This window comes from Desmodus rotundus, chromosome 8 (genome assembly GCF_022682495.2).
Source record: "Desmodus rotundus isolate HL8 chromosome 8, HLdesRot8A.1, whole genome shotgun sequence".
NCBI lineage: Eukaryota > Metazoa > Chordata > Mammalia > Chiroptera > Phyllostomidae > Desmodus > Desmodus rotundus.
Window position 1 is genome coordinate 633,453 of NC_071394.1, and position 27,883 is coordinate 661,335.

Genomic DNA, 27,883 nt, shown 5'->3' on the forward strand with positions numbered 1-27,883 from the left:
TGGCCCCAGGAGTGGCCCAGAAAAGGCTAGAGGTGGCTAGGCTGTGGGCCGCATGGCCGACTGTTGTGAGCCCCTTGGACCTACTGGAAGCCTGAGAGCCTGGCCCATCCTGTCCCTGGAGGGGCAGGGCTGCCCCAGGGAGGGAGGGAGGGCTGGCATGGCCCCTGATGTCAGCTAGGTAGTGACTGCTCGGGGCTGGGGTTGCAGAGGAGCCCCTTTCCTGGGCTGGCTCTGCCCTCAGATCCCCTGCCCAGCCCTGTGCACCCCCTCTTGGTCCTTCACTGGGCCCATGAGGGCTCTGTATTCTGTCTCCTGGCCTCTGACCCTCACTGGCAGTCACGCCCCCAGTCCCGCCATCCCCTGCCCTTACTCACCAGATTCAACTTTTGAGCTTCCCCTCCAAAGTCTCTCACCTCAGTGACCTCCCCCCACCCAAAACCCCACAATACTTTAGGCCCCACCCTGGACATGTCATCATCTCCAGCTTCCCCCCCGGAAAATCCCCAGTTGTCTCCGGGTGGTCACTGATCCTTCCAGAACATTCTTGGTTTCCTGCTGGCCACAGCTCCTCCCCATTCTCCCTGCCTTTTCTGCAGGGCAGATTCCTGTGGGGCTGAGGCCACTGGGGTGTGCAGCCAGCCAGCTCAGCTGCGAGGGGTGTCCTAACTCCTACCCAGAGCCTGGTGTGCCATACCAGGGGAGCCTGGAGAGGCTGGGGTCAGGTGTGCCAGGGCAGGGGAGGGTCTGAGGTGAGCGGGTGAATGTGGGAGGGGTGTCTGGTGGAGAAGGAGCCTCCCAGCCCCTCGAGCAGTGCTATGTGCACAGGGCCAGAGGCCTGTCCGAGGGATCAGGGCTTGAGGCACAGCGTAGGCCATGGGGGGCGGGGCCAGCAAGGAAGGCCTGGGCAGTGGGAGAGAGAGTTCAAGGTTGTCCCCTCAGGGCTGGGAGCAGCGTGACCACAGAGTGGGGAGGATCAGACTGGAGGGCGGGGCTGCAGCGCGAGGCTGGAGAGAGGCCCGGAGGAGTGTCAGTGTGTCTGTGGGGCAGCCTGCCTGTCTTCGCACTCAGCTGGAGGGGCTGCCCCACCCCCCAGCACGCTCCAGGCCATTGTGCCTGGTGCCCTCCTCACGCGTCCTACCCTCTCCTGTCCTGGACTCTGAGCTCCGTTATCTGTGTCCCTGGCACTGGCCCCAGGCCCGCAGCCAGCATTTGTGGGGTGCTCGCATGGGTGAGTGGGTGATGGCATGGATCGTCATCTCTGGTGGCCAGAGCTCAGCTGGCAGGGGCAGAGGCTGGCAGGTAACCGGGGCTCTTTGGGGAGGGCTTGTGGTCTCTGTTTACTGTCAAAAGTGAAATGTGCTCGAAACACAAAGAACAAGCACTCTGGAAGTGTGTAAAGAAAAACGGTTTAAGTCACAACTCCGGCCCCCACTCTCATTGGTTGGGGTGACCGTGTGTGTGTGTGTGTGTGTGTGTGTGTGTGTGTGTGTGTGAGAGAGAGAGAGAGAGAGAGAGAGAGAGAGAGAGAGAGAGAGAGAGAGAGAGATAATTCAGTGGGTTTTAGCATATCACTGGACTTGTGACACCGTTACCAGTCTGGGGACATGGACATCACCTGGCCCTCGGCAAACGCTGGGCTGCTCCAGTCCCTGTGGGTTTGCCCAGGATGGACATCAAAGATACAGGTGCAGCTTGCCTAACCGCGCTTCGCTGATAGTGCGCTTTTTACAAATTGACGGTTGTAACAACCCGGTGTCCAGCCACTCTGATGGCGCCATTTTCCAGCTGGTCAGGTGATGGCGAGCGTTTTTCAGCAATAAATTAAGGTTTGCACTTGGATTTGTGGAGGTGACGCTATCGTACATTTAATAGACAACCTGACGACGTTCGGGTTCCACCTTTCGGTTGTTCTGATCAGTGGGCTGCAAGCACTGTGTGCAGCTTCTGTGTGGACATGTCTTCCTCTCTCTTGGGTAGACACCAAGGAGTGGAACTGCTGGGTCCTGTGGCTGTTCTATTTTTAACTCTTGGACAATTGCCAGGTGGTTTTCCAAGCACCGCGCCGCCCGGCGTTCCCACAGCCGCCACCCACACTTTCAGCCCTTATCTGCCTGTTGACGGCGGGCGTGCAGTCTAGTGGGTGTGAAGTGGGCTCTCGTGCTGCTTTTCTGTTGTGCTTCCTGATGCTTGGCCCGTGGAGCACGTCGTCATGTGCGTGCTGGCCATCGGGTGTCCTCTTTGGAGAAATCTTTATCCAGATCCTCTGGTCACCTTTCTGTTCGCGGGACGGCGCCCAACCCACGGAGCCGCGCTGGTCAGGGCCCTCTGTCCATTTTAAAATTTGGTTTTTGTCTTTCCGTGATCAAGTTGGAAATGTTCTTTATGTATTCTTGATACAAGTCCCTTATCAGACAGGTGACCTGCAAAAATTGTGTCATTCTAGGGGTTGTCTTTTCACTGTCTCGATGGTGTCCTTTGAAGCACAGAAGTTTTTCATTGTGATGGGCCCATTTATCTATTTTTTTCTTGGCTGCTTGTGCTTTTGGTGTTACTGCCTATTCCAAAATCCATGAAGATTTATGCCCATGTTTAGTTTCTTTCAAGATTTCCATAGTTTTGCCCTGGCTGGTGTAGCTCAGTGGATTGAGCATGGGCTGCAAACCAAAGGGTCACTGGTTCAATTCCCAGTCACAGCACATGCCTAGGACTCAGGCCAGGTCCCCATTGGGGGCGTGTGAGAGGCAACCACACATTGATATTTCTCTTCTTCTCTTTCTCCCTCCCTTCCCCTTGTTCTGAAAATAAATAAAATCTTTTAAAAAAAAAGATTTCCATAGTTTTAACTCCTACGTTTAGGTCTTTGATCCATTTTCAATTAATAATTGCGTATGGCACAAGGTAGGGGTCCGCCTTCTGTCTTTTGCATGGTGAAGCGCTTGGAAAACGACTTGGCCAGGAAGCCTGAGGGGAGCTGGGAGCAGGGGCCAGGGTCTGGGTGCCCTGAGAAAGGACTCAGGGAGGCCAGAAGGGATGGTGCCAGTGTGGGGCCAGACCCACCATGGCCTGGCACCAAGGCCAGTGCCCAGAGGCAGGCCCGCAGTGGGCAGGGAGGTGCAGGGCTCGGTGCCTGGTGGGTGATGGTGGGCTGTATGGAGGCTGAGTCAGGACGTGTTCTCAGGTGAGGGGAGGAAAGTGCCCACTTGGGATGTGAGCCTGCGGGGCCGCTCCCCTCACCCTTCCTCTCCTGGGGGAGCTTGGGTGGTGGTTTAGCTGCAGAAGGGTCGCCCCCGGCTGGTTGGTCAGCTCTTGTCAGGAAACCCTACTGCTGCCCCAAGGCAAAGGGGTCTGGGGCCAGGAAGAGGATAGGGGCACCGGCTGCTCTCCCTGGTTCCCGGGGTGGGGGCAGATCCGGGGCCAATGCTACAGGAAAGGAAGGCCCTAGAATACACGTGGTGTCGCTGGTCTGGAGTCAGGGGGCCTGGGGAGCGCTGGTGGGGCAGATGGGCTGGGGCAGCACCCGTGCCCGGGACAGTGGGGCAGGGGCATGGCCGGGTGTTGGAAGTTCAGAACCACAGCGTGCAGGCGGGGTGAGGGTGGCGGGGCAGCTGACAGAAAGCCAGAAAGTGGTGTCTCCAGCAGGTGTCTCTGAGCATGTGGCTTTTTGTGATCTTTATTCTGTTCTTTTTGTTTTCCACATGAGTATGTATGTTGCACTTAAAAAAAATGTTTTATTTATTTTTTAGACAGAAGGGACAGGAGGGAGAAAGAGAGGGAGAGAAACATCAGTGTATGGTTGCCTCTCACACGCCCCCCACGAGGGACCCAGCCTGCAGCCCAGGCATGTGCCCTGACTGGGAATCGAACCAGTGACCATTTGTTTCTCAATCCACTGAGCCGCACCAGCCAGGGCTGTTGCACTTTTGAAATGCATCTTTTTTTCTCTTTTCTTAATAAATGAATGGCTACATGTGCACCTCATAAAACAGGCAGGAGATACAATGAGCTTCACTGTTACTGTTACACAGGAGCCCATGGTTGTTTGCAGAGCACGACCGACCGGCTGGAAAAGCAACCCCTGCACTACGTTCCTGGGGTTGCTGTAACAAATGGCCACAGTCTTGGTGGCCTGCAACAACAGAAGTTTATTCTCACAGTTCTGGAGGCCAGAAGTCCAAAGTCAAGGTATCAGCAGGGCCCTGCCCCTCAGAGGCTCCAGGGGAGATTCCTGTCCTGCCGTTCCAGTGTGGTGGCCGCCGTCATTCCTTGGAGCACGGGTGCATCTCTCCAATCTCTGCGTCCGTGGTCACATGTGCTGCTGGATTTAGCATCTCCTCTGAGTCATCCAGAGTCTCAAGATTCTTAGCTGGATTGCAACTGCAAAGACCTTTTTCCAAATAAGGGCATATTCAGTGGTTTAGAGGTAGACATATATTGGGGGGGGCCCCTACAATTCGTGTCTGTTATGTGCAAATACATTCACCCCACCCCAACACTGCCCCCCTCCAAAGTCCCAACTGAATCTCATCAGCTCAGAAGCCCCGAGTCTAACCTAAATTGTCTAAATCAGGTTTAAGTGAGGTGTGGGTGCGGTCCACCACGGGGGAAGTTTTTCTCTGCCTGGGACCCATGAAACTGGAAGGCGAGTTGTTTGCTCTGTGGCTTCACTCACCACTCTGCACCCACGGCCCCACCCTCTGGGCCTGAGGCTCTGCCCCTGAAGGCACTTTTCCTTTCTCTTGCAGAGGAGCACGTGTGCTTCCCTGGCTGGTGTGGCTCAGTGGATTGAGCACCAGCCTGTGAACCAAAGGGTCGCCGGTTCGATTCCCAGTCAGGGCACATGCCTGGGTTGCAGGCCAGGTCCCCAGTAGGGGGCGTGAGAGGCAACCACAGACTGATGTTTCACTCCCTCTCTTTCTCCCTCTCTTCCCCTGTCTCTAAAAATAAATAAATAAAATCTTTAAAAAAAAAAAACCTTAAAAGAAAAGTAGTACTTGTGTGAAGCTGAGTAGCTCCATCACCTGATTCCCTGATTCCCTGCCCTACAGGATGCCAGACTCCCAACAGCCTCCTCCTTCCGTCCTGCCCCTTGCGTCCTGCCCCTGTGCTCTTCGGTCCAAGAGGGCAGTGCTGCTGATACCGCGCCCTCGTGAACCTCACGGGTCTCCCAGGTTTGTCGCAGGGTCCTCGCCAGTAGAGAGGAGAGTTCTCATAGGTCTTTCCTGGGTGACCCCTGTCTGTTCCTAGGTGTTGGTGATGCACCTGTTCAGCTGAAGGCTGCCCAGTCACACCCCTGGCCCTCGGCGTAGAGCGTGCTTTCTTAGCAGCGAGTCAGTGCAGCAGCACCTTCTGCGATCTGCATAGGCCACGACTCCTAGATCACCGTGCTAGTCCCTTTTTGGCTCACCAGTCCCTTCCACAGTGTACGCCTTGCCTCCCGCACTTCACTGTGGGCCGCCAGGAGACACCTGTCACGGCCCGCACATTGTCCTGGAAATCTCCAGGTTTGTTGCTTATAAGCTCTGCTTTCCATCCGGTTCAGCCACGTTTTCCGCCCCATTTAACAAAGGTCACCTTTCCTCCGGTGTCCAGAGGTATGCTCCTCATTTCCTTCTAAGCAATAACAACTTAACTCCAAATTCCACCAGCAGTCTGTTGAGGCAATCGAGTCTCTTTATGTTCCTCAGAATTCTCCAGCCTCTGTTCAGTACCCAATTTCAAAGTCCGTTCCACACTTTTAGGTGTTTGTCCCCACTCCCAGAAACCGTAGCACCCATTCCAAGAAACAAAATCTTTTTTCTTTAAAGATTTATTTATTAATTTTTAGAGAGTGGGAGAAGGAGAAAGAGAGGGAGAGAAACATTGATGTGCCACAGAAATATCAATCGGTTGCCTCTTATACGCCCCTGACTGAGTACCTGGTCTGCAACCCAGGCAGATGCCCTGACCAGGTATCGAACCAGCGACCTTTGACTTTGCAGGTGATGCCCAATCCACTGAGCCACAGCAGTCAGGGCACGACGAGATGTTTTAGACACCTGTAACTCCTTTTTACTTTTACAACATGAACATCTTCTATAACGTTGGTTTACAGTATAATACCCCTCTGCACGGTGACCCACCCCTGATGGAGAACATTAAGGTTATTTCTGTTTTGTTTTACTTTCTGGTTTAGAAACTGCTGCAGCGAACAGCTCTGTAGCTGGCTTGGTGTGTGTGTCTATAATTATTGTTGTAAATAGAATTTCTGGTCAAGTGGCACACACAATGTAAGCTTTATCTCCACCAGGATACCATCTTCCACCTCTCGGACTGGCAGAAGTCCCCACACCGGGTTTCTGGGTGGTGTTGGTGACGCTGTTGGAGACAAGCCACTCAAAGAGTGTGCAAACCCGCCAGTGGCAGGAGTCCCCCGAGGAAGGGGCAGTGTGCCGTGTGCGCACAGGCGGGCACCGCCCATGTGCGGGGGGGGGGGTGCGATGCCACCTTGTGGGTTAGAAGTGGGGAAGCCGAGAAGCGTGCTCGTGTCTGCGCCCTGTTCCACAAAGACAGGCTGGAGGGGGCGCGGGAACCGGGGACAGTGAGCCCGCCGGGCATGTGGGCAGGGTAGCCCTTGCGAGGAGCCCTCAGGGGCAGGCAGTGTGGGGGTGAGGTGAATGTCCTCCGTTTGGATGCAGGGTCGAGAGACACCTCTCGGGTGTTTGCTGGGTGTCGCAGCTGCGTCTCCCCACGGGCCCAGTCCCTGCGCCCGCCCACTGCCTGCCTTCCAGCTTCACATGGACAGCAGCCTCGCCGCCCCGACACCAAACACAGCGAGTGGGCAGGTGCGGCGGTGATGGACAGAGACCGCAGCTGAGGCCGGGGGCTGGCTGGTGGGGGCATCGGAGCTGCGGTTTTGCTGAATGCTTCAGTTACCTCGGGGATCTCTGGCTCTGAGGGGTGGGACCTTCGGGGCGTCCGTGTCCCTGTGGGTCTGTGTCTGCTGGCTTTCTGCACTTAAGTGCCCGCTGGTTTTCATTCGTCGTATCCCAAGTACTTTGTATCTTGCATGGCTAAGGAAGGTTTCCCGTTACATTATTGATGGCCCAGAGGGAGTCTGCTGGGTCTGTCAGAAGTGGGCTCTTTGGCTGGTCATGCAAGGAGGCCAGTGCGGTTTGTCTCGGTGCTGAGAGGGGCGACGCTGCGTCCGGAGCCCTGATGGCAACCACGCAGGTGCCGCCTCCCTCTGTCCTGTCCCCCAGCCCTGCACACCTGGAGCCACCACGCAGGAGCAGCCGAGGCCTGGCTGCCTACAGCAGAGTGGGCTCAGTGGGTCCCTAACTGCCACCCCGAGGGCCCTGCAGCCCTGTGGAGGGAGAGCACCACCGGCTTGCTCCCCACAGCACCACCTGACCTTGCAGTGCCCACGTGGTCCGGGGCCAGGGGGCCCAGGAGGGGTCGCAGTGGGTTTTGGAGGGACATCTGCTCTGGGGCTAGCAGTGCACCATCCTTCCTGGTTTACTGGCCGCTTCTTACGATCCGAAGTGCTGATGCATCTTTGTCAGCTGAGTTGTCAGCGGTTTTGACATCTTCTGTGCTATCAAAGGAAAGCTGTATGGGTAGCCTTCCCAGGAAGCACGTCACCCCTGAACTGCAAGGATTTATTCCTTCCTTTCCCCGTGGTGATGCCTGCCAGCCCAGGCCTGGGGGATGGGGGTGAGACAGCTGTACCCATGGCCCAGACCCATGTCTCTGGGTCAGAGATGCTGTCCCTGCTGTGAGGGAACCACAGAGAGGCTGGACCGACTGGAGGTCCCTCTGAGGGCCAGAGAGGGGCCTACCTGTGGTGGGTGCGAGGCCGCAGGGTGGGGGCAACAGGGCTTCGTTGGGGCCTGGTCTGCGTGTGGGAACCCTCTGGCTGCTTTGTGCAGGGCGCCTGGTGGTGCGGGGGCCGATGTCATCGCCCACAGGGACACACTCCCAGGGGCCAGTGCTGTCCTAGGGGTGAGAGCGTGGTGGCCAGGCCCACGGCAGTGGTGGAGACGGGAGAGGAAGAGGCTTGAGAGACGTGGGAGCAGAAGGATGGGACTTCCCAATGGATAGGACGCAGGGGTGGGACCCAGGCCCTCCCAAGGCCTCAGGGGCTATTCTAGAACTGGGCTGCATGAAAGGGGCTGGACGGGGACCCTCTGTGCCCCTCTGGCCGTCCCCAGGACCCCCAGGAGCCCCTTCCCGGCAGTGTGATGGGCCTGGGCTGGCTTGGTGGCCACAGGCTTTCAGGAGCCACCCACCCCTGGCCTCCCCCCACCCCCTTCCCTCACCTTCATCAGCTTGAAACTGCGATCTCAAAATTCAGTTGTATACAGTTTTAAAATTGAACAAGCACAGTTTTTTGTTTTTTTGTTTTTTGCTGAGCTTTCCATAGTTTTTAGATCTGTTTATTGAAGTATAAGTTTCATTAGAAGTTTAATAAGGAAGTACTATCAGGGAGACTGAATTTAGGTTTATCCAGAAGTCGCTAATAAAAAAAGTAATGGAAATTTAGGTGTAAGGAATCACAAAATCCTGTTCTAACTTCTCGCTCTGCTGTTTACCCCAGTGTGGTGACTGTTCCTTCTGCCTGTGCCCTGGCCTGGCGGGTCAGGGGAGGGCAGGGCCGGGGGTCAGCAAGGTGACCGCCAGGCTTGAGCCAGCACTGGGCTGCGCCTGCCTCTTTGCCCACCAACCTGTGTGGGTGCTGCTGGCTTCGCCCCTGTGCCACCAACATGTCCTCCAGCCCAACCCTGACCTCTCACCTAGCAGGCCTGCCTGCAGAAAGGGTAGGCGCTTGAAGGAGGGGCTTGGCTGGGCAGGCAGTGAGCCCTGAAAGGCCAAGAGGGGCCTTGGGGTGAGGACAGAGGAAGGGTTGGGAGGCGGGCCTGGCCGGACACTGAGGTAGGCCGGCCACATCGTGCGGAGGCTCTGTCACCCACAGCCCAGCTGGGAGGGCCAGAGTGGGAGGGGAGCGGCTGGTGAGGAAAGGGCGAATGCCCCATGGGTGACCCAGGCTCCCTGTGGTCCAGTGAGTGAGGTGGCACAGACCCCACCTGGACATCGCAGTCTCCCCAGCAGGCAGGCAGTGACCAACATCCTGCTCCGTGGCTCAGGAGGCTGACCCCGCCATGCGCAGGGGGATGTGCTGGAGCTGGGACCAGTGGTGGCCCTGGAGATGGTGACAGGTGGACAGGCTGGAAGGCAGAGCTGCCAGGGTCTGTGGGGCTGGCTGTGGGGTGGATGACTCCAGGGGGTTGGCCTGAGCCCCTGGGAGGTGACGGTGCTGCAGCAACAGAGGATCCCAAGACAGGCCAGGCGGGATTGCTGAGTGGAAGAGGCAGAGGCTGGGGCGTCGGCTGGAGCCTGTCGGCTCCGAGCATTGGGAGTCATGGGATGGGGTGAGGTAGCCCAGAGGAGCCTGTGGGTGGAGAAGGGTGCCAGAGGAGAGGACAGGGCAGAGAACAGGGGCAGAACTGCGGGTGCATGGGGGGCTGGGACACCAGTCGTGGTAATGACAGCGCTAGCCAAAGGTCCGCAGCATGACCGCTGGCAGGCCGTCGTGGGGTCCGCCTTCCTTCCTCACCCAGGGCGGTCAGACTGATGGGTGTCCTCCGCAGGGAGTGTGTGGTGGTGGCTTCGTGCATGGGCGTCACCTGCAGGAGCACCTGGAAGGCCCTCTGAGGGTGGCCAGCAGAGGACATTCGGGGACTGTGGGGTGGGGTAGGTGGGCCATCCGAGGGCATCCGCATCCAGCCTGTTGTCCTGGCCATCCCGCTGGAGCTGGGGTCACGCGCCAGGGAGGTGGGGGCTGAAAGGGGTGGGCGGTGCTGGGCCAAGAGCATGCGCCAGGGCCGGGCATCGATCAGCCGAAGCCCTGCCCTGGGCCGGCAAGCCCCGCCCTGGGCCTCCGGGCTCCTCCCCCAGGCTGCGGCTCTAGCTGGGGCAGTGCGGTGCGGGGCTGGACTCTGCGTGGCGGGGACGCCCTCAGGGCAGCCGGAGACATGGACCCCTCGCGAGCCATCCAGCACGAGATCAGCTCCCTCAAAGGTACAGGCCGGGGGCCGAGCTGGGTGCACGGTCAAGCTGTGACCTCTGGCTGGGCGCAGGCCCCTCAGGGCAGCGGTCAGGGGCTGCCTCCCTAGCACAGTTTTGGGGATGGGGAGCTGGAGCCGGAAGGCCTCAGGTCCCTGCCCTGGTAGGGCACCACCAGGTGTGGGGTCTGCCCGGGACCCGCAGGGCGACTCCAGCCGCTGTAGCAGCCCTGCAGCGCGCCTCGGGGGGCGGGGCTGCTGCAACCGGGGCGGGGCGGAGGTGGGAGCTGGCTGGTGCGCTGGTCCGCTCTCCGGGGCTCTGCGGACCCCTGCCCCGCCTGCAGCCCTGCATCCTAGGGGTCGGGCGGGGCTGTGGGGGGATCCCTGTGGGGAGGCGCCAGGCTGGCTGGCCCCGGGCGAGTCCACACTGCGGCTCTTTGTTCTGGGGCGGGGTGGCTGGGGGCTGTCCGAGGGCCCGGACTGGTTGCCTTGGAAACCTGGAGGGGTTGGGTGGGGGCGCCGCGGCCCTGGCTGCGCTGAATCAGCAACTGCGGCTGCGGTCCTCAGGGTGGGGGCGGGGCAGAGAGGGGCGTCCTCTAAGCGGTGGTGGGAGGGAATGGGGGGCGTGTCCCTGCCCTGTCCGCGGTGGGCCGGAGGGAGCGCGGAGCGCGAGTGGCGGGCCCGGCCGCTTTCCCCCAGGGCGCGGGGCTGGTGGGAGGGACGGGGATTCCCCGCCGTGCCCCGCCCCCTTTCTTGGAGCCCAGAGTTACTGACCTCTCCCGCCGGGGGTGGCGCCTGTGTGACTGACCTGGGTGGGTTGGCCCAAGACCCGTGCTGGCCGGTGTAAGAGGAGAGCTGATTAAGCCCAAGTGTTGGGGGATCCTTGGATGTGGCCTGGAATCGTTTTGGGAGGGGGGCGTGGGTTGTTTGGTGGGGTGCTTAGGAGTTGGGGGTGTTAGCTCGGGGAATCCTTTCGGGAAGATAGCAGGGATGTGTGGAGTGGCCCTGGAGGGAGACGGGAGGTCCACGTGGGAGGACGTGGGGCTGGCCGGGGAAGTGGGCTTCCTTTGGGTACAGGGCCGGGCCGCTGGCCTGAGCGCGGGCCGGGAGCGCGGCTGGTGCAGGCTCAGGAAGCCACAGCCCTGGTCCCCCACGCTGCGAAGGGGCTGAGGGGCGTGCCGCTGCTCACTCCCGCCCAGAGCCGGCGCCCCACCCTCCGGGAGCTGGTCCGCCTGGGGCTGGCGGCCTTTCGGCCTGGCTGGCCGCGGGGGTGGGCGGGGGAGAGCAGCGGAGGGAGCTGGCAGGCAGGGCTGTGGGAACGCTTGGCTGTCCCTTCGGAGTTTCCACCGCCACCTCTGCCTCGGCTCCGTGCCAGCGTGGGCATGGGCGCTGTTTGCCGCGAGCTCTGCGGTGCCATAGCAACCGGCTGCACAAACCCGTCCCACGTGCTGTCTTTCAGCCGCAGGCGCCTTCCACATCGGGATCCCCCGCCCCGCCCAGTTTATAATGGGTTCTCAGGCTGCAGGGCTTGCTGAGAATGGGTGTGTCCACTTGGGGGGGGGCAGGTCCCAGTGTGGGTCAGTGGGGGCGGAAGCCTGAGGGTATTGGGTGGTCTGAGGAAGGCAAGGGTACCCTTCCCTCCCCTGCCTGGGGGTGCCTGATGGGTGTGGCTGGCCAGGCTCCAGGGCTCTCAGGGGGGCCTGCTGTCCCTCCGCCCTGCTGTTGGCCCCCTTTACTTAGGCCCCAGGCCCTCTCTGCTAGTGTGGTGCCCCTCTGACCAGCACCGGTCAGGCTGGCCCACAGGCGGGCACGAAGGGTGGGGTGGCCGGGGCCCCGGGCCTGGGGAGGCAGACACTTGGTGACTTTGATTTCCTGTGGCAGCTGAGAGTTCCTGGCCTGCCTGCGACAGCTGGCCTGCAAGTGGGGTGGGTGGAGGCCCCCCTCCAGACCCCCCACCCTGCTCGGAGCAGCCTCGGTGTTCCCGGGCCACCTTTGATCTGGCCTGGGAAGTTTTAGATGGGGTCGCCGTTGTCTTAGACCTGGCGTTGGAGGTGGAGATGGCTTGATGGACAGCAGCCAGTGGTGCCCTAGGCCCTCCTATCCATGTGCTGTAGCAGCTGTCCCTGTGGTTTCCCGCAGGCCTCGTCCCCATGGCCCCAGCCCCCCCTCAGGCCTTGAGCACCCTAGTCCTCGTCCTTCTCCCTTAGACCTCCAGTCTCCCGGGGCGCAGAGGGCCCGGTACCCTCCTTCAGATCCTGGTGAGCCCAGGAAGCCCTGAGACCACACCCTGTGCAGGGTCCCCAGCCTGAGGTCCCCTCCTGCCCTCTGCCCCCTGCTTCCCTCTGCCCAATCTGCCACCTTTGAAAGTCTTGGTCCGTAGCTGATCCTGTCCCCCTCCCCCTAGTCTGAGGAACCTTGAAGGAAGTGTGTTTAGAAACTGATGTAATTTCTGACGTTAGAGCTGAGTGGCCTCGGAGGGGAGGGAAGGGGGGCCACCGAGGCGGCTGCTGCCACCATGAGGTCCCCCCTGACTCTTCTAGGGGCCGGTGGCTGTGGGTGGGAGGGGCCGCCCGTGCTGCTGAGTCAGAGGGGGCCGGCCTGGGCGTCCTGGAGGGAGGGCAGGCGGGAGGCTCGCGCAGGCGGTGGGCAGGCCCAAGTGCCGGCAGGCAGGAATTGCAGGAGCCAGGCAGCCAGGCGCCAGAGCCTCAAGTCCAGAGCCCAGGCCCCGGAGCGCAGCACCCGGCCTGCCTGCCTGCCTGTTACGGACCCCTGTGGCTCCCTGTGCTGAGGTGCCTTGCCTGCCTCCTCCCTGTGTCCTGCCTGCGCCCTCTCCTCACCAGCTAGGCAGCCATGGTGGCAGGCATGCTCATGCCCCTGGACCAGCTCCGGGCCATTTATGAGGTGCTCTTCCGGGAGGGTGTGATGGTGGCCAAGAAGGACCGGCGGCCCCGCAGCCTGCATCCCCACGTGCCCGGCGTCACCAACCTGCAGGTCATGCGCGCCATGGCGTCCCTGCGGGCGCGAGGCCTAGTGCGGGAGACCTTCGCCTGGCGCCACTTGTACTGGTACCTCACCAACGAGGGCGTGGCCCACCTGCGCCAGTACCTGCACCTGCCGCCGGAGATCGTGCCTGCCTCTCTGCAGCGCGTGCGCCGTCCTGTCGCCATGGTGATGCCGGCACGCCGCGCCCCTCACGTGCAGGCTGTGCAGGGTCCTTTGGGCTGCCCACCCAAGCGGGGACAGCTGCCAGCTGGGGACCCTGCCCGTGAGGAGCGGCGGGTGTACCGCCGGAAGGAGCCTGAGGAAGGGGCCCCTGAGCCCCCTGTAGTGCCTGCTACCACCGCGGGGACGCTGGCGAGGCCTGTCCCGGAGCCTGCCCCAGCCACAGGTCAGCTGCATCCTGGCCCCAGCCATGGGGATTGGGAGGGAGTGCTGGGGCCTAGGCCTGGTGGGCTGGGTGGGGGGCTTTGCTCACACCAGCTGGTGGCGCTGTCTCTGCCCCAGAGTGCTGGGTGCTCTGGTATTGGACCACGTGGCTCCTCCTCCTGGCTTGAGGACCTGGGGTGGGTAGGCCAAGCTGGAGCACATGGGCCCCTGCCAGCCCATCCCCAGGCACACCCCGGGGCTAGGGGTGGGACTTGTGACCCTGGACTGGCAGGACCAGCTGGTAGCACAGCCCTGCCCCTCTTCCCAGTGTGGCCTGTCTGCCCCGAGGTCCTCTCTGCCTCGGGTGGGGGCACGCAGAGGAGGTGCTGGGATGGACGGGGTGTAGCTGCTCCCCAGCAGCGTGGCTAGGCAACCTTCCTGACCTTTCTGAACCTTGCGTCGGTCCGGTGGGGTTGTGGGTACCCCAGGATGGGGGAGACCCCTGCCCCCATGGTTTTGTGGCTCAGATGTGGTATTTTGTGATTGGGTATTTGGCTGGCTTGGGGTTGGTGATGGTCTAGGGGGGAGATGAGCAGACCCTAGCCAGGAGCATGCTGGCAGGCCAAAGGCTGGGGGGTGGTGGGTGCTGGGCCCAGCCCAGGCCAGGCAGGTCAGTTTTGGTAGGAGCTGGGTCTCAGAGGATGGGACAGATCCTGTTGTCCCAGGGGTTGCCAGTGACCCTTCGCTGTTCCCCTTCTCTGTAGCATCCTTCTGTTCCTAAGCACCTGTGCTGGCAGGACTCAGGTAGGTAGGTGACATGTGTCCTATGCAGCCCCGGAGCTTGCCAGCCTTGGCATTGACTTGAGGTGGCCCAGGCCCCCCAGCGTAAGGCCGGCTCGAACCCCACTTCCCTCTGTGCCTCGACACCTGAGGAGGAGCTTGATCTCAGAGGGGCTGGGGAGGGGGCATGGAGTGTGGCTGGCTGGGTGGGCAGCAGTGTACCTGGTGAATGGGGCTTACGGGGCCCAGGTGCTGGCCCCAGGTTCTGAGCAGGAGCCCCAGTCCTAGCCTGGTCTGGGTTGGGCCCACTAGGGCCATGCCCTGGGTGCCCCTCTGGGTGGATGGGTGGATGGGTGGGATTGTGGGGTAGAGGGGCCGCCTTTGGCTCTCCGGTGGCCTCTCCAGTTCCTGTCAGTGGAGTGACAGGGTTTCTGCAGGGGAGGATGGTGTGTGCCGGGCACTTGCCGACTGGTCAGCACCGACTGGCATCTGGTTGCCAGGCCCCTCGGCCCTGGCCTCCCCCCCCCCCCCCCCATCCCTCAGTGGTTTGCAGCGGCGCTCTCCCCCCTCTCCGGTCAGGGTGTGGTGATCTTGACCCCTCCCTCCTTTTCTCTCCTTCCTTCCTCATCCTGGCTCATTTGGACCTTGGACCGCTTGGCTCCCTGGTGGGCATTTGGCAGCAGGGCCAGGAGGGGGACTGGGTGTGGCTGCAGTGGGCAGAGGGGAGGGCACCCCCAGTCCTGACGGAGGTGACTCAGTCTTCCCTTCCCTGCTGTAGCCGCAGCCGCCGCTGGTGGCAGCTCAGAGTTTCCAACAGGAAATGAACTCCAGCTCCAGGCTGAGTCAGGGCGGGTGGGTGTGGGCTCCCCCTTCCCCTGCATCCCTCCCTGGGGGCCCAGCACAGGAACCCAGGGCCACTCTCGATCCCCAGAGTGCCTGGGTGCTGGGTGGGGTGCGGTGCCTCCTCATCGCCTGCAGGGGCTGGGGTTGGCTCCACACTGGGCTGGGGTGGTTCTGGTGACACCCGGAACCTCTGCTGCTCCCAGCATTAAGGATGATGATCAAGTAACAAGCCCCATGGCACGCCTCCCCCCACCCGCATCGCCCCTACCACTTGGTAGAAGGACAAGGTCAGGAGTCTGTGGGGCCAACTGCCCTGGTCACCAGAACAACCTTGGTCAAATTGGCTGCCTCTGCCCATCCAGCCCAGATCAGGGAGCCGTGGACGCTGCAAGGCAGTCACACGTGCCCTCGGCCCCGCCCTGTGCCCTAGTGCTCTGCTCCTCGGGTGGGAAGGTGTCTGCCAACTCTGTCACCCACAGGCTAGCCAGATCCAGACCCAGTCCCTGGCCCGGGGAGCCCCCACCATCTGGGGGTGAACTGGATGAGGATGCAGCTTTAGGAGCAATCAGGGAGGGCCCCTCTGAGGAGGTGCCTTGAGCTGAGCCCTGATGGATGGAGAGGAACCGACTTGACCAAGTGAGATGGGGGGTGGCCCGTGGCCAGGAGTTTGGGTTTGCTGTGTGTGGTGGGATGGGTTTCTGTACGTGAACTTCATTTACATTTCAAAGTAACGCTCTGCCTGGCTCCCGGATCTCTGTGAACTGGACGTTTTAGAGAACGAGGCACGTCTGAACGTGTGCATGTTTTTGGCGTGCCCACCGCTGTACACTTTGGCCTTCCATGGCCCTTGGGGGACACGGAGTCAGCACGCAGAGCTGCCTTGCTCTTTTGTGTGGCTGAGCAGGGCCCAGTGTGGCCGCAGGACGTTAGGGTCCAGTCGGCTTTCCGTGACAGTCCCTAGCTTTGCAAATGGGGCCTGTGTGTGCTGTGGGGTATAAGGGGTTGTGGCAGGGTGAGGTTTGCCCCAGCTGGTCCAGCTGGTGTGGGGGGGCTGTGTGCAGGAAGGGCCCGCTTTGGGGGTTGGGGGAGTGAGGGTGGGGGAGGGCAGGGATTGTAGGGCGGGGGCTGTGGAGAGGAGGGGGCCGCACCTGAGGGCTCCTGGGGAAGGGAAAGACTGGCCCACTGAACCACCCAGGCTGGCCTGACCCATTGGTCAGCGGCCTTCGGCTCTTCTCCCCTCTGACTAAGGGGTGGCCGTGAGGTGGAGCCAGGGCTCCCAGAGCTGGGTGGGGAGCCCTCCCTCTGCTTCCCACCCTTTCCCTCCTTCCGGCCTCCCTTCCTTTCCTCTCTGTGGGCTCCACACGGCCTGGCCTGTGCTTGCAGCCATGGACAGGTACAGCATGGAGGAGCTGATTCAGCTGGGCCAAGGTAGGGCAGGGCCTGGCAGGGCTTTGGGTCAGCAGGGCGGGGTGGGGGGAGGGGGTTATCCAGGCCTCTGACGGCCCTGGGGGGCTGGGCCTCGGGAATGCAGGATGAGCACTGTTCCCCCCCAGGGCTGCCCTGGGGCGTGCCTGGTGTGCAGCGGGGCCAGGCCCCGTCCCAGGTCTCTGTGGGGTGGTGGAAGGCTGCTCACTGCCCTGGAGGAGCTGGTGCCGGCCCCCTCACACCCCACGGCTGCTCTGGAGGTCCCTTAGCCCAGCCCCAGTCAGCAGAGCTGGCCACTGCAGGCCAGTTCCCTTCAGAAATAAGTTTCTGAAGCAATGGGTGGGTCCCCCTGCGTGGACGGGGCTGCCCCGACGCAGGTGGTCATGGGCCAAATGCGGGTTTGCTGTGCGTCGATGCAGGCTGACCAGGCACACCAGGGGGACCTCCGGGGCTCCCCTCTCAGCCTGTATGACCACAGGCCAGCTGCTCACCTTTTCTGTGCCTGGTTCCTCATCTGCGTGATGCCGCCACAGCCTGCCACTCACTTCTCAGGGTTCCGTGAGGGTTAAATAGGGTCCTGCTTGCCACGGAAGTGCCACAGAAGGCCACATAAACCCAGCTAGTCTGTGGCCCTCTCTCTGCTGGGGCCTGGGAGGGAGGGCGGGGGGCAGGACTGGAATCCCCATGTCCTGTTTCCCAGGGCACACAGGCCCGGTCAGTCCAGAATGTGGTGTGGGGCTATCTGCCGAGGATGGCCTCCAGCCCCAGGTCTTCCACAGACAGCTGCTGCTGGGGCTCCTGGGGGCGGGGCAGCACAGCCCCGAAATGGGGGAGCTAGGCCACATTCGCATGGCCCTGCTCCATGTGGGGCTGCCCGGTCCACGGTGGGGGTGTGACCTTGGGGAGGCTGTGCCTGTGGGGGCAGGTGAGGTGTTGAGTGACTTGTGTGGGGCTTCCTGGCCCACGTGGCCTCTTCCAGGTGCATCCCTACTGCTGCTCAGGTGGGGGTGCCCCCCCATGGGCCATTGCTAGGCCAGGAGGCTGCTGCTGCTTAGAACTATGGTGGGAGCTATAGGGCGATGCTGGGGGGCACCCCCGGCCCGGCTGGACGTGGCGAAGGCCGTGGGCCCTGGTGCCCTCGCCCGGCACGTCATGTTCTAACTCTGGACAGATGACGGGCCTTGCTGTCCTTGGATATTTATATCCCGGGCCCCCTGCCCACCGCGCCCCTCCCCCACGGACACAGGCGCTGCTGCTGACAGCGCACGGCCGTGCCCTCCTCCCTCCCGACACTGCCGCTGCCCGTGCTGTGCCGCCTCTGAGGGGCCTGTGACCCTCCCACGCCCCGCGCCCACTCCTGTCTGCCCCGTGAGCCCTTGCTGCTATCCCCGATGAAGGTCGTGCCGGGTAGGTGAGAGCCCAGTTGGGCTGGGGGCCAGGGTTAGGGCTCTGTCCTCTTCCCCCACACAGCCCACCACCCCAGGCGATCCCCCCCCTTCCCTTGGACCCCGTCTGCTGTCCCACACGGGGGCCTTGGGACTCCGTGGGGCACTTGTCTTTGAGTGTGGTTGGGTTGGTGCAAGCCTGGGGCCAGCAAGGGCTGAGGCACTGGCATGCATCCCCCTCGGTGCCTGGCAGCTGTCACCAGAGGGCACCCTTGGGGGCAGAATGGGGTGTTGGGCACGGGGGTCACCCTCCCGGTGGGGGCGGGGGGCCTGTGCTGAGACCGCCAGGCTGTGCTGGGGGTGCTGCGGCTTGGCCACGCGTCGCCCACGAGTTGCCTCAGGCTCCTCCTCCTGGCGGGTGTGGCTGCGGGTAAGCATGGGTTAAGGCTCCTGCTAACCTTGAGCTTGATAGCTGTGCGCAGGGACAGCTGAGCTGGGCTGGGCACAGCCCGGGTGGGGACCGCTGCGGGTGGGAGGGAGGAGGGGAGGTGGCGGTGGGAGCGTACTTGGTGCAGGGACAGGACTAGGGACAGGACCAGTCTCAGCCAGGCCGACAGTGCTGTAGGGCGGTCCTGCAGGCGGGGCGTCCCTAGTCCCGGGCCCCCCCTGGCCCGCCCTCAGGCAGGGAAGGGAGGGGGCTGCCAGCCTCTAGCAGAGTACCGAGGGCGGCTCCGCCCGCTCTGCCTGAAGCCTCGGGTCCCAGAGCCATGGAGCCCTCAGGTAGCCTCTTTCCCTCCCTGGTGGTCGTGGGCCATGCTGTCACCCTGGCCGCTGTGTGGCACTGGCGCAGGGGGCGCCGGCAGGCACAGGATGAGCAAGGTAAGCCGCTGGCGGCTACTGCTTTGGGCTGCTGGCACGGGCCAACACCGCCCCTGCCAAAGGGGGCCGCCTCCCTCATCCCTGCATTTCCTTGTTCCCTCCCCTTCCTGTCCCCGAGCTGAGCAGCAGCACTTGACTGTGATCCCTGCCTTCCACCCTGCCGCGGAGACCCTGCCTGCTCCTCTGGGCGGGGCCGTGGCTCTGCAGCTCCCTTCTGGGTAGACCAGTGGGGAGAGGCTGCAGCTGGGCTCTGCACGGGGGCACAGCAGTGCAGGAGCACCCCTTCGGAGGGTGGCCCCTCCCAGCTGCTAGGGACAGGGTGAGCCCAGGTGACTGTCAACACAGAAACCGCAGGTGCAGGTGTCCTCCTGCCCAGGACTGAGGCCCCACCCACTGCGAGAGGCTGAGCTGCAGAGTTGAGGCAGGAGCCTGTGCGCCCTCTGCCAGCGCCCAGGACAGACGCGGGGCGGGCAGCCAGGCTGCACCCTGCCCCCCCTGCTCAAAGTCACCGCTCCGGGCTGCCCCAGCAGCCGTGCCCAGCACAGCCCAGCCTCACACAGGACGGGGCGGGGCCTGCCTCCGCTCCAGGGAATGGAGCAGGCAGGGCTGCTGGGATCTGGCTACTGGCCAGAGGACTCTCTAATGGGGATGGGGAGGCTGTGTCCAGTTCTGCGTCCAGAACACCTTGGGGTTTGCAGGCTCAGCCTTGGTGGGGGCGGCCAGGCTGCCCTCTGGCAGGCCTAGCCGGTCTCAGCCTCGATGCCAGACCTGCTGGACCTGAGGTCGGCGTCTGGATAGGGCTTCTAGGCGTGGTTTTGCGGCTGGGGAGCCTGTGTGACTCAGCTGCGGTCCGTAAACTGCATAGGCCATTTTTACGCCTTGGATTTGGCCCCTTCTCCCTCCCTCCCTCCCTCAGCCCAGTCTTGTCCCCTGTCCCCGAGTGGGGAAGGGGCTCCCATTCTGCCACTATCCTGGCTGCTCCCTGTCTCCACTGCCCTGTGGTGCCCCTGGGGCTTTGGTGCCTTTGTCCTGTTCTGGCTGTTCTCAGCCAGTGGCTCCCTGCCCCTCCCCCAGCATCCTCAGCGCATCCTGCTGGGAACCTCGCTGCGGGGGGGGGGGGGGGGGGAGTTTCCCAGCTCCTGGGCGTCCCCCGGGACTCCCCTTCTCCAGAGCCTGGGCAGCCCCTGAGTTCCCAGGCTTCTTTGTCATCGTGGGCAGCCTCCCCTGCCCCAGTCCCCCAGGGCTAGCAGGGCTCTGTCCCTCCAAGTGGGGGTGCGGCTTCCGGTACTGCACTGGGCGGGGCGCCCCACCAGGGGCAGGTTCTTCAGGACTGCGCTGTGTGCCGTGCTGCGGCTGGCAGCGGGGGAGGGTGCGGAGCGCAGAGCCGGGCTTTGCAGTGTGGGCTGGGGAGCAGAGGCACCGCCGTGCTGCGCGCCCTCATCCTTCGCAGGGGCTCCAGGGCGCCTGGGCTCATGGCTGGGGCCGGCACGTGGGGGGCAGGCGGCGCCTTCCTTGCGCGGGAGGTCCTGCTGGAACAGCTGTGCTGGCTGGACGGGGGCTGTGAGCGAGTCCGCAGGGGCTACCTCTACGGGCAGCTGTGCTGTGTAGGTGGGTGCGGCCGTGAGGGGGTGAGAAGTGGTGGCAAAGGAGGGGAACTGCTGCCCAAGCCTGGGGAAGGGGGGTGGTGCCCATCCCAGGTGCAGCCCCGCCCCCATGCTGTGTTCCGGAAACACCTGGGAGGAAGGCGGGCTGACGTGCCCTAGGCCCCAGTCGATCCCTCCTCTGGAGAAGGGGGAGGTGGGCGGGGCCAGCTGGCAGGGCTTTGGCCTTGGCTTCTGGGCACCGGGCAGTTGGCAGCCTGGACTGAACGGGGGAGGAGGGGAGGAGGGCGGGCCTGCTGCCGCTGTGGGACTCTGCTGGGGCTTCCCATCCCTGACGTGTCTTCACTCACTGTGGGACCTCCAGCCCGAGTTCTCACATCTGTTTTTACAGTAGTGACCCTCGGGGCCGCGGCAGCTCTAGGGGACACTGGGCTGGTGGCAGAGGATCAGCTGCTTCACATAGTTAAGGGGTCAGGCACATGTGTAGGGGCCAGTGCTGCGCAGTGTGTCCTGGGTGGGGAGGGCCGGCTGAGGAGTGCCACGGGGTTGCAGCCAGCGGCCTGGTTGGGGGCACACGGGGGCTGGGCCAGCCTGGGAGAAGATGTCTGTTGGTTTGAGGGTCTGAATAGGAAGGGCAGGGGTTGGGAAGGCGCTGGAGGGTAAAGAGCTGATGTTGGGGTTCCAGGGGTGGCTGAGTGGCCGAGCCCCTCCAGGCTCTGCCCAGGTAGGTGGTGTGAAGATGGGGGATGTCTCTGCCCGTGGTGCCAAGGGGTCTCTCCACCTGTGGGGAGGAGACTGAGACATTTGAGGGGAGGGGGCGTGCATCCAGCTCCTCCTGGCTTGGGCCCCACCCTGTGGGGTTTGGGCGCCCTCCGGTGGCCACAGAGGGGCAGCACAGATGGGGAGGGGTGAGCTTTTCCCGGAATGGGGCCCCCAGTGCTGGGGGTGGGGGGCAGGGGGGGCGGGGAAGGGTGGCTCACAGCTGGATCACATCACGCCAGATGCTCCGACTGGAAAATTCTTGTGGTCTGAGCGGCGCATTCTTCCGTTTGGCGAGTCCCCCGCGCTCGCCGTAGGCAGCCCCGCGCTTGCACCCTTTGCTCCGTCTCCCACCTTTACAGCCCTGGGGAGCTGCTATCTGTGCGCCCTGCCCAAGGCAAACAACCCCACCCATCCTGCCCCCGCTGCCCCTGAGCAGCTTCCTTTCCAGTGAGTCACTGCCCGAGCCCCCTCCCCAGCCCTGACTCACTGGGGGGGGGGTGGGGCTGAGTGCTTGCCCCCAGCCACCCCCTCCCAGCGAGGGGCAGAGTTCCTCAGTTCAGGGCTGGGCGGTCCTGCCCGGTGGTGAGTCAGCACTCAGCTCTGTGCGGCTCCTGCCCACTACTGCTCTGCCTGCAGACGGGGGCCCTACTCCCGGAGGGGCCTGGTGGGCAGCTTGGGAAGGGCCAGACCTGCACAGTACCAGAGGGACCCCGACCGGGCAGAACAGAGCCTGGCAGGGGGCTGGGGCCGTGGCAGGGAGTGTGGGTCTGTGGAGAGGTGTGATTTCCAGGCCAGGTGTCACTCAGCTTGAGGAGTCCCTCCAGCAGCAGGCTGAGGGCGGTCTGGCCTGAAGCCCGCCTAGTGTGCCCTCTGAAGGAAGGGGTGGCCTGAGGGGCTCCCTGGGTCCAGCCACACTCAGGCCCCACTCTCTGGGCTGGGGGTGTCCTTTGGGATGCGGTCTGTGTGCAGTGAAGTGCCAGGTCCCCTCACACCCCCCGTCTTCCCCCAAGGCTGCTGCGGCCTGGGTGGGTGAGGAAACCCTGGGTTTCCTGTTTCTGCCCTCGAGGGTGTGGTGGGGGGGAGGGGCTGTCTGCTTTCTTCTCTGGGACACTCCCTCTGAGGGGTGGGCAGGGTGGGGTAGAGCTGCCTGGGCGGGGACAATGGTGCTGAGGAGTGAAGCAGGCAGGGAGTGGCCACACCAACTCGGCTGGGAGTTCAGCCTGCTGGCTGCTGACTGCGAGCGTCCTTTGCTGCGCGCCAGCCACAGCTGCCGAGCACAGAGCACAGCACCTGGGGGCCAGGGCCCAAGTGCCGAGGGGTGGGGGTGGCACCATGTCTCGGCGCCAGCTCCGCGTGCCTGAGCCTCAAGACCTGGGTCACAAGAGAACCAGCTCAGAGGACAACCTCTACCTGGCTGTGCTCAGGGCCTCGGAGGGCAAGAAAGGTAGCGGGCACTGCTCCTGGGCAGGGCAGGCTGAGGCGGGAAGGGCCCACTTCCTGGGGCAGGAAGCTCGGCTCTGGGTGGAGCCCAGACTCTGAGGGTCTGAATTTGGGGGACAGACTCAGACAGGGGCTGGGACCTTGGGCTGTGAGTTGTCTGGGCTCAGGTGCAGAGGTGCCCAGCAGGGAGAGGCTGGCAGCAGCCTCTGGGCCTTGGGTACAGGGCTGGGTTGGGGAGGGGCTCTCTGTACCCTGGAAGAGGCCTGTTGGTCTCTTGGGACCACATGGCACCCCCTTGCCACCCCCCTGCCCATGCCTGGGTCTTGGCTTGGTACCTCTCTGCTTAGGGCTACAGGAGGCCACAAGTGTGGGGATGGGGCAGGCTGGGACTTGCACGCTCCGGGCTCTGGGCGAGGCTGCCAGCTCTGGACCCTCCCCTCTCAGCAGGGAGACAATGGGGGATTGAGGGTACCCCTGCTCCCCTCCCTGCCTTGCAGGGCTGGCTGGGCCCAGGCACCTTGGGCTTTGCCTGTCTGGTGGGCAGTGCTGGGTCGCAATGTGACTCCTAGGCCTTCTGCAGGCGCCAGCCACTGTATCTGCATGGTGGTCACCTCCTGGGGGGGCTCTGAGGGCTTCTCCCAGCCCCAAGTAACCTGGCCTTGTCTCTCCCAGATGAGCGGGACCGTGTGCAGAAGAAAACCTTCACCAAGTGGGTCAACAAGCACCTCATCAAGGTTGGTGCCCGTGTGTGCACGTGGCGGGGGCTGAGGAGTCCGGCGGGGGGTGACGGAGGTGCCCCTGGCCTTCTGGGCAAAACCAGAGGTGCCTCACCCCTGCCCACTGGGTCCTACCAGCCTGAGACCTCACCTCTCATCTCCAACCTGTCATTTTCTGTCTTCCTCTGCTTCCTCCTGTCTCCTCCTCTTCTTCCTTCTCCTGGACTCCCTGGTCTCTCCTCATCTGTCCTGTAGCACTGGCGGGCAGAGGTAGGTGCTTCTCTGAGGGCCTCCTGCCTCTTGCTTTCTGGGGTTGATACTCCCCCTACCCCCAGGGCCTGTTGGTGGCTCTTGGGAACCTGAGGCCAACCCAGACTGCTGCCCCACAGGCCCAGAGGCACATCAGTGACCTGTACGAAGACCTCCGTGATGGCCACAACCTCATCTCCCTGCTGGAGGTGCTCTCAGGGGACAGCCTGGTATGTGCCCCCAGTGCCCGCCCCCTCTGCAGCCTTGCCTGCCTCACCTGGATGCCCCATCTGCCTTCCCTCGTTGAGGCCTTTCCCACAAGCCCACTCTGCCCAGCCCAGCCTCGCACCTCACTGGGCCTCTCAGTCCAGCTGGTCAGGCCAGCCTGGGAGCGGCCCCGACCCCACGCTGTGGGCACACGGCCCTGCTCTCCTCACCAAAACCCCGATACAGTAACCTCATGCTCTGCTCTGCTTTGGTTTCTCTGCTGCTTGGACTCTGAACCTTGACCTCTGCCCTTTACCCTTTGCCCTGCTCTGGCCGGGCAGCCAAGAGAGCGGGACATAATCAGGAGCTCGCGCCTGGTGAGTGGTCGGGCCCACTGGCCACGGCGGCACGTGGGCTCCCTGAGACTGGAGCCCAGCTCACTTGGGACCGGTGGCCAATTCGGCCCAACCTGGGCCTGGCGCTCGGGTGGGCAGAATGCTCTGTGTCCAGCCGCCTGCTGTCCTGCCTGCTGTGCTGCCCAGGGCCAGGCTGAGACCCACCGGGCCTGCCACCAAGAGCTGGAGGACCCCTCCCCCAATGCCACTGCCCTCCGCCCGCCCGCCCGCCCGTGGCTTCCTGGCTATTGTGTCCTCCCCAGCCCTTTCCTTCCTTCCCACAGCCTGGGCCTGGCTACTGGACTTCTCAGGCCCCTGCTGGGCCTGGCCTCTGGCCCCTCAGCCCATGGGCCCCTTAGCAGTCAGGGAGGGTGAACCAAGGACATGGGAGGGGCTGCTGCCACCCTGGGGAAGACCCTAGGTTCAATTGCACGGATGCCTCGGGGGAGCTGAGGGCGGGTGGGACTGTACCTCCGCTTGGTGGACACTGACCAGCCTGCCCCCTCCCAGCCCCGGGAAAAGGGGAGGATGCGCTTCCACAAGCTGCAGAACGTGCAGATTGCCCTGGACTACCTCCGACACCGCCAGGTGAGGCTGCCCCCACCCCTCCGAGGCCCACCCTGTCCCCAGCTGCCTGTGGGTGTGACTGAGGACCACTCGCTTGCAGGTGAAGTTGGTGAACATTAGGAACGATGACATTGCAGATGGCAACCCCAAGCTGACCCTCGGCCTGATCTGGACCATCATTCTGCACTTCCAGGTAGAATGGTCTCCCACCACCTTCTGCTGCTGCCGCAGTCTCCAGGGTGGCCCTAGAGCTGGGGACCTGGGAATCCTGGTACCGCAGCCTTTTGCTGCCCTTGCCCAGCCCTGTGCTAGCTCCGTGGCCTGAGGGCCTAGGTCTCTCTCTGAGACCTGCCTATTCTGTGCCTTCCAGCCCTGGCTGGGCAGGGCCCGCAGAACCTCCCTGCAGAGGAATGCATGCCCTGCTGGTACAGCCGCCTGCTGGGGAAGGTTCTGGAGAAGCGCCCCCTGTACTGGCTGACTCATCCGTTGCCTGCCTGGCTGTACAGGAAGCCACAAATCTGAGATCTGGGCAGGCAGAGCTCTGCTGGCATGGCAGCTGAGTCACACGGGTGTGCAGGCCGACAGACAGGGGCAGGCAGGCGGGTTGCAGACAGCCCAGCAGGCGGGCAGGCCCAGGCCTGAGCTGCAGGGCGTACTGTGCCCGACCCAGAGACAGGACCCCTGCCTGCCCTACCCCCACTGAAACAGCCTTTTGTGGGCGAGCCCTGGAGCCTGCAGCTGGGGTTCAGGGTGTGCCCCAGGCCACATGTCCTCCGCCGAGGCAGTCCAGGGCACCCACCACGTGTCTGTGGTGGGGGCTGGAGGCTTGGGCATACTCCATGGAGGCTGCTGGCTAGAGTGGCCCGGGCTTGTGGGGCTGAAGTGTGATGGTTCCTAGCTGCTCCACTGATGTTGGAGGGGAACCGAGGACCCTGCGTGGGCTCTGCTGGCCTGGTGGCTGCTATGTACACCAACTGGGTGCCCAGCTGCCCCTGCCCTCAGACAGGTGATTGTGGGCATGGGCGGGGTGGGCGCTGTGGTTGAGCAGCCTCCTGCCCGCCATGTGGGGCAGATCTCGGACATCCAGGTGAGCGGGCAGTCAGAGGACATGACGGCCAAGGAGAAGCTGCTGCTGTGGTCGCAGCGCATGGTGGAGGGTTACCCGGGCCTGCGCTGTGACAACTTCACCTCCAGCTGGCGGGACGGCCGCCTCTTCAATGCCATCATCCATCGGCACAAGTAGGTGGCCCGGGGGGTGGAGAGCGGGGCTGTGGGTCCGAGGTGCCCTGGAGCAGCTCAGCTGGTGACTTCAGACTAGTCAGGGCAGGGAGGGTGGCAGAGGGGCGTCTCCCACTGACAGGAACCCTCTGCCCGTGGGCAGGAGTGCCCGGGTCAGCCTCCTCACTGGGAGGTGCAGGCCAGCCCCAACCACACCCTGCACACCTTCCCCTGGGCCCTTCCAGGCACCCTGGCCTTCCTCAAGGCCAGAGGGCCAGTGGGCTGCTGCTCCTCACAGCCATGAGCGCCTGCTCCATGTGGATGGATGCCCCAGAAGGGGTCTGGGTGGCTGGACTGTGCTGGAGAGGCCCTCAGACCCGGGACGTGGGCCCCAGCGGACAGGTGGTTGTGGGGAGCCCAGCTCGCCTGGAACCCTCTGATCCATGCACCCCACCTGCACCTGTGCCCCCTGTAGGCCCTTCAGCACTGGGCACGGGGCCCAAAGTGCAGAGGGCTATCTGTGTGGGCAAAGCTGGGCACTAGTAGGGTGGAAAGTGCATTTTTCTGGGTGCGTGTGGGGCTGGGGCTGCCTGTGGGGTATGTAGGAGCCCCCTGGGCGTTGCTGCCCCCGTTCCTGCCTGCCCGCCCCACTGGCCACTCTGCCTGCAGGCCTATGCTCATTGACATGAACAAGGTGTACGCCCAGGCCAACCTGGAGAACCTGGACCAGGCCTTCTCCGTGGCAGAACGGGAGCTGGGAGTGACTCGGCTCCTGGACCCTGAGGGTGCGTGCCGCTGCCCCTGCCTCTCCCTCCTCCCTTCCCGCTGCCTGTGGGGGCCCTCTGACCCTTCTCCCCCACAGACGTGGACCTCCCCCAGCCCGACGAGAAGTCCATCATCACGTACGTCTCGTCCCTGTACGACGCCATGCCCCGCGTGCCCGACGTGCAGGACGGGGTGAAGGCCAACGTGAGTGGGGGCTGGTGGGCCTGGGTAGGGGGTGGGGATGCACCCCGACGGCCCCACCCCTTGACGGCCCCGGCTTGCCCTCAGGAGCTGCAGCTGCGCTGGCAGGAGTACCGGGAGCTGGTGCTGCTGCTGCTGCAGTGGGTCCGGCACCACACCGCCGCCTTCGAGGAGCGCAAGTTCCCTTCCAGCTTCGAGGAGATTGAGGTGGGCCTGTCTTCTTGGGCGGGGCCGTGCACCTGCCATGGGGGCCCAGGCCTGGCTGCTGACATCGCTGTCCCCACAGATCCTGTGGTGCCAGTTCTTGAAGTTTAAGGAGACAGAGCTTCCAGCCAAGGAGGCTGACAAGAACCGGTCTAAGGTCATCTACCAGTCCCTGGAGGTAAGTAGGGGGCATTTCAGGGGTACGTAGAGGGCATCCAGGGGGTGAATGAGGCTGTCCAGGGGCTGTTCCCTTCAGAGACCAGGGCTGCTCCACGTTGGGCTGGTGGGGCCTGAGTGGCTTGGCACCCCCACACCCCTGCTGGCCAAAGCCTGAGCTTGGCTCCTGCCCACAGGGAGCAGTGCAAGCAGGCCAGCTCAAGGTGCCCCCTGGCTACCACCCGCTGGACGTGGAGAAGGAGTGGGGCAAGCTGCACGTGGCCATCCTGGAGCGGGAGAAGCAGCTCCGAACTGAGTTTGAGAGGTGGGCGGCGCTGGGGTTGGGAGGCTGCGGTTGGCTGGGTGGGGCCCTGTGGTGGTGGGGAAGCCACCCGCCAGTGAGTCACTGCCTGGGGAGGAAATCCCCCCCCCAGGCCGGGAAACCCACAGTCAGGCCAGTGAGGCAGCGGCCTGCAGGCTGGCTGGCGGGGAGGCCAGGAGCAGCAGGGCCCTGCTCTTCGGCTGATAGCCTGGCGGCAACCCCCTCTCGTTGGCCCTGTGGGTGTTGGGCGCAGGCTGGAGTGTCTGCAGCGGGTCGTCAGCAAACTGCAGATGGAGGCGGGGCTCTGCGAGGAGCAGCTGAACCAGGCCGACGCCCTGCTCCAGTCGGTGAGGGCGGGCACT

The 27,883-nt window shown here is 63.4% G+C and overlaps 1 protein-coding gene across 17 annotated transcripts in view; it reads left to right on the plus strand.

The window, feature by feature from the left end:
* PLEC (plectin) overlaps nucleotides 1-27,883 on the plus strand; it is a 51,555-nt gene that overhangs the window by 5,432 nt on the left and 18,240 nt on the right. For 3 of the 17 annotated variants that reach the window (XM_053930035.1, XM_053930051.1, XM_053930044.1), the window contains 11 exons: nucleotides 23,194-23,255; nucleotides 23,627-23,716; nucleotides 24,599-24,676; nucleotides 24,756-24,848; nucleotides 25,728-25,894; nucleotides 26,543-26,658; nucleotides 26,736-26,842; nucleotides 26,927-27,046; nucleotides 27,126-27,221; nucleotides 27,397-27,524; nucleotides 27,775-27,868. In XM_053930035.1, the coding sequence (XP_053786010.1) occupies nucleotides 23,194-23,255; nucleotides 23,627-23,716; nucleotides 24,599-24,676; nucleotides 24,756-24,848; nucleotides 25,728-25,894; nucleotides 26,543-26,658; nucleotides 26,736-26,842; nucleotides 26,927-27,046; nucleotides 27,126-27,221; nucleotides 27,397-27,524; nucleotides 27,775-27,868 (1,151 nt within the window). Of the gene's footprint in view, nucleotides 1-9,871; nucleotides 10,057-12,694; nucleotides 13,429-17,732; nucleotides 17,862-18,433; nucleotides 18,719-20,065; nucleotides 20,327-22,257; nucleotides 22,526-23,193; nucleotides 23,256-23,492; nucleotides 23,508-23,626; nucleotides 23,717-24,598; nucleotides 24,677-24,755; nucleotides 24,849-25,727; nucleotides 25,895-26,542; nucleotides 26,659-26,735; nucleotides 26,843-26,926; nucleotides 27,047-27,125; nucleotides 27,222-27,396; nucleotides 27,525-27,774; nucleotides 27,869-27,883 lie in introns of those variants that run through there. The other 14 variants (XM_053930034.1, XM_053930043.1, XM_053930032.1 and 11 more) reach the window with 13 other exon arrangements.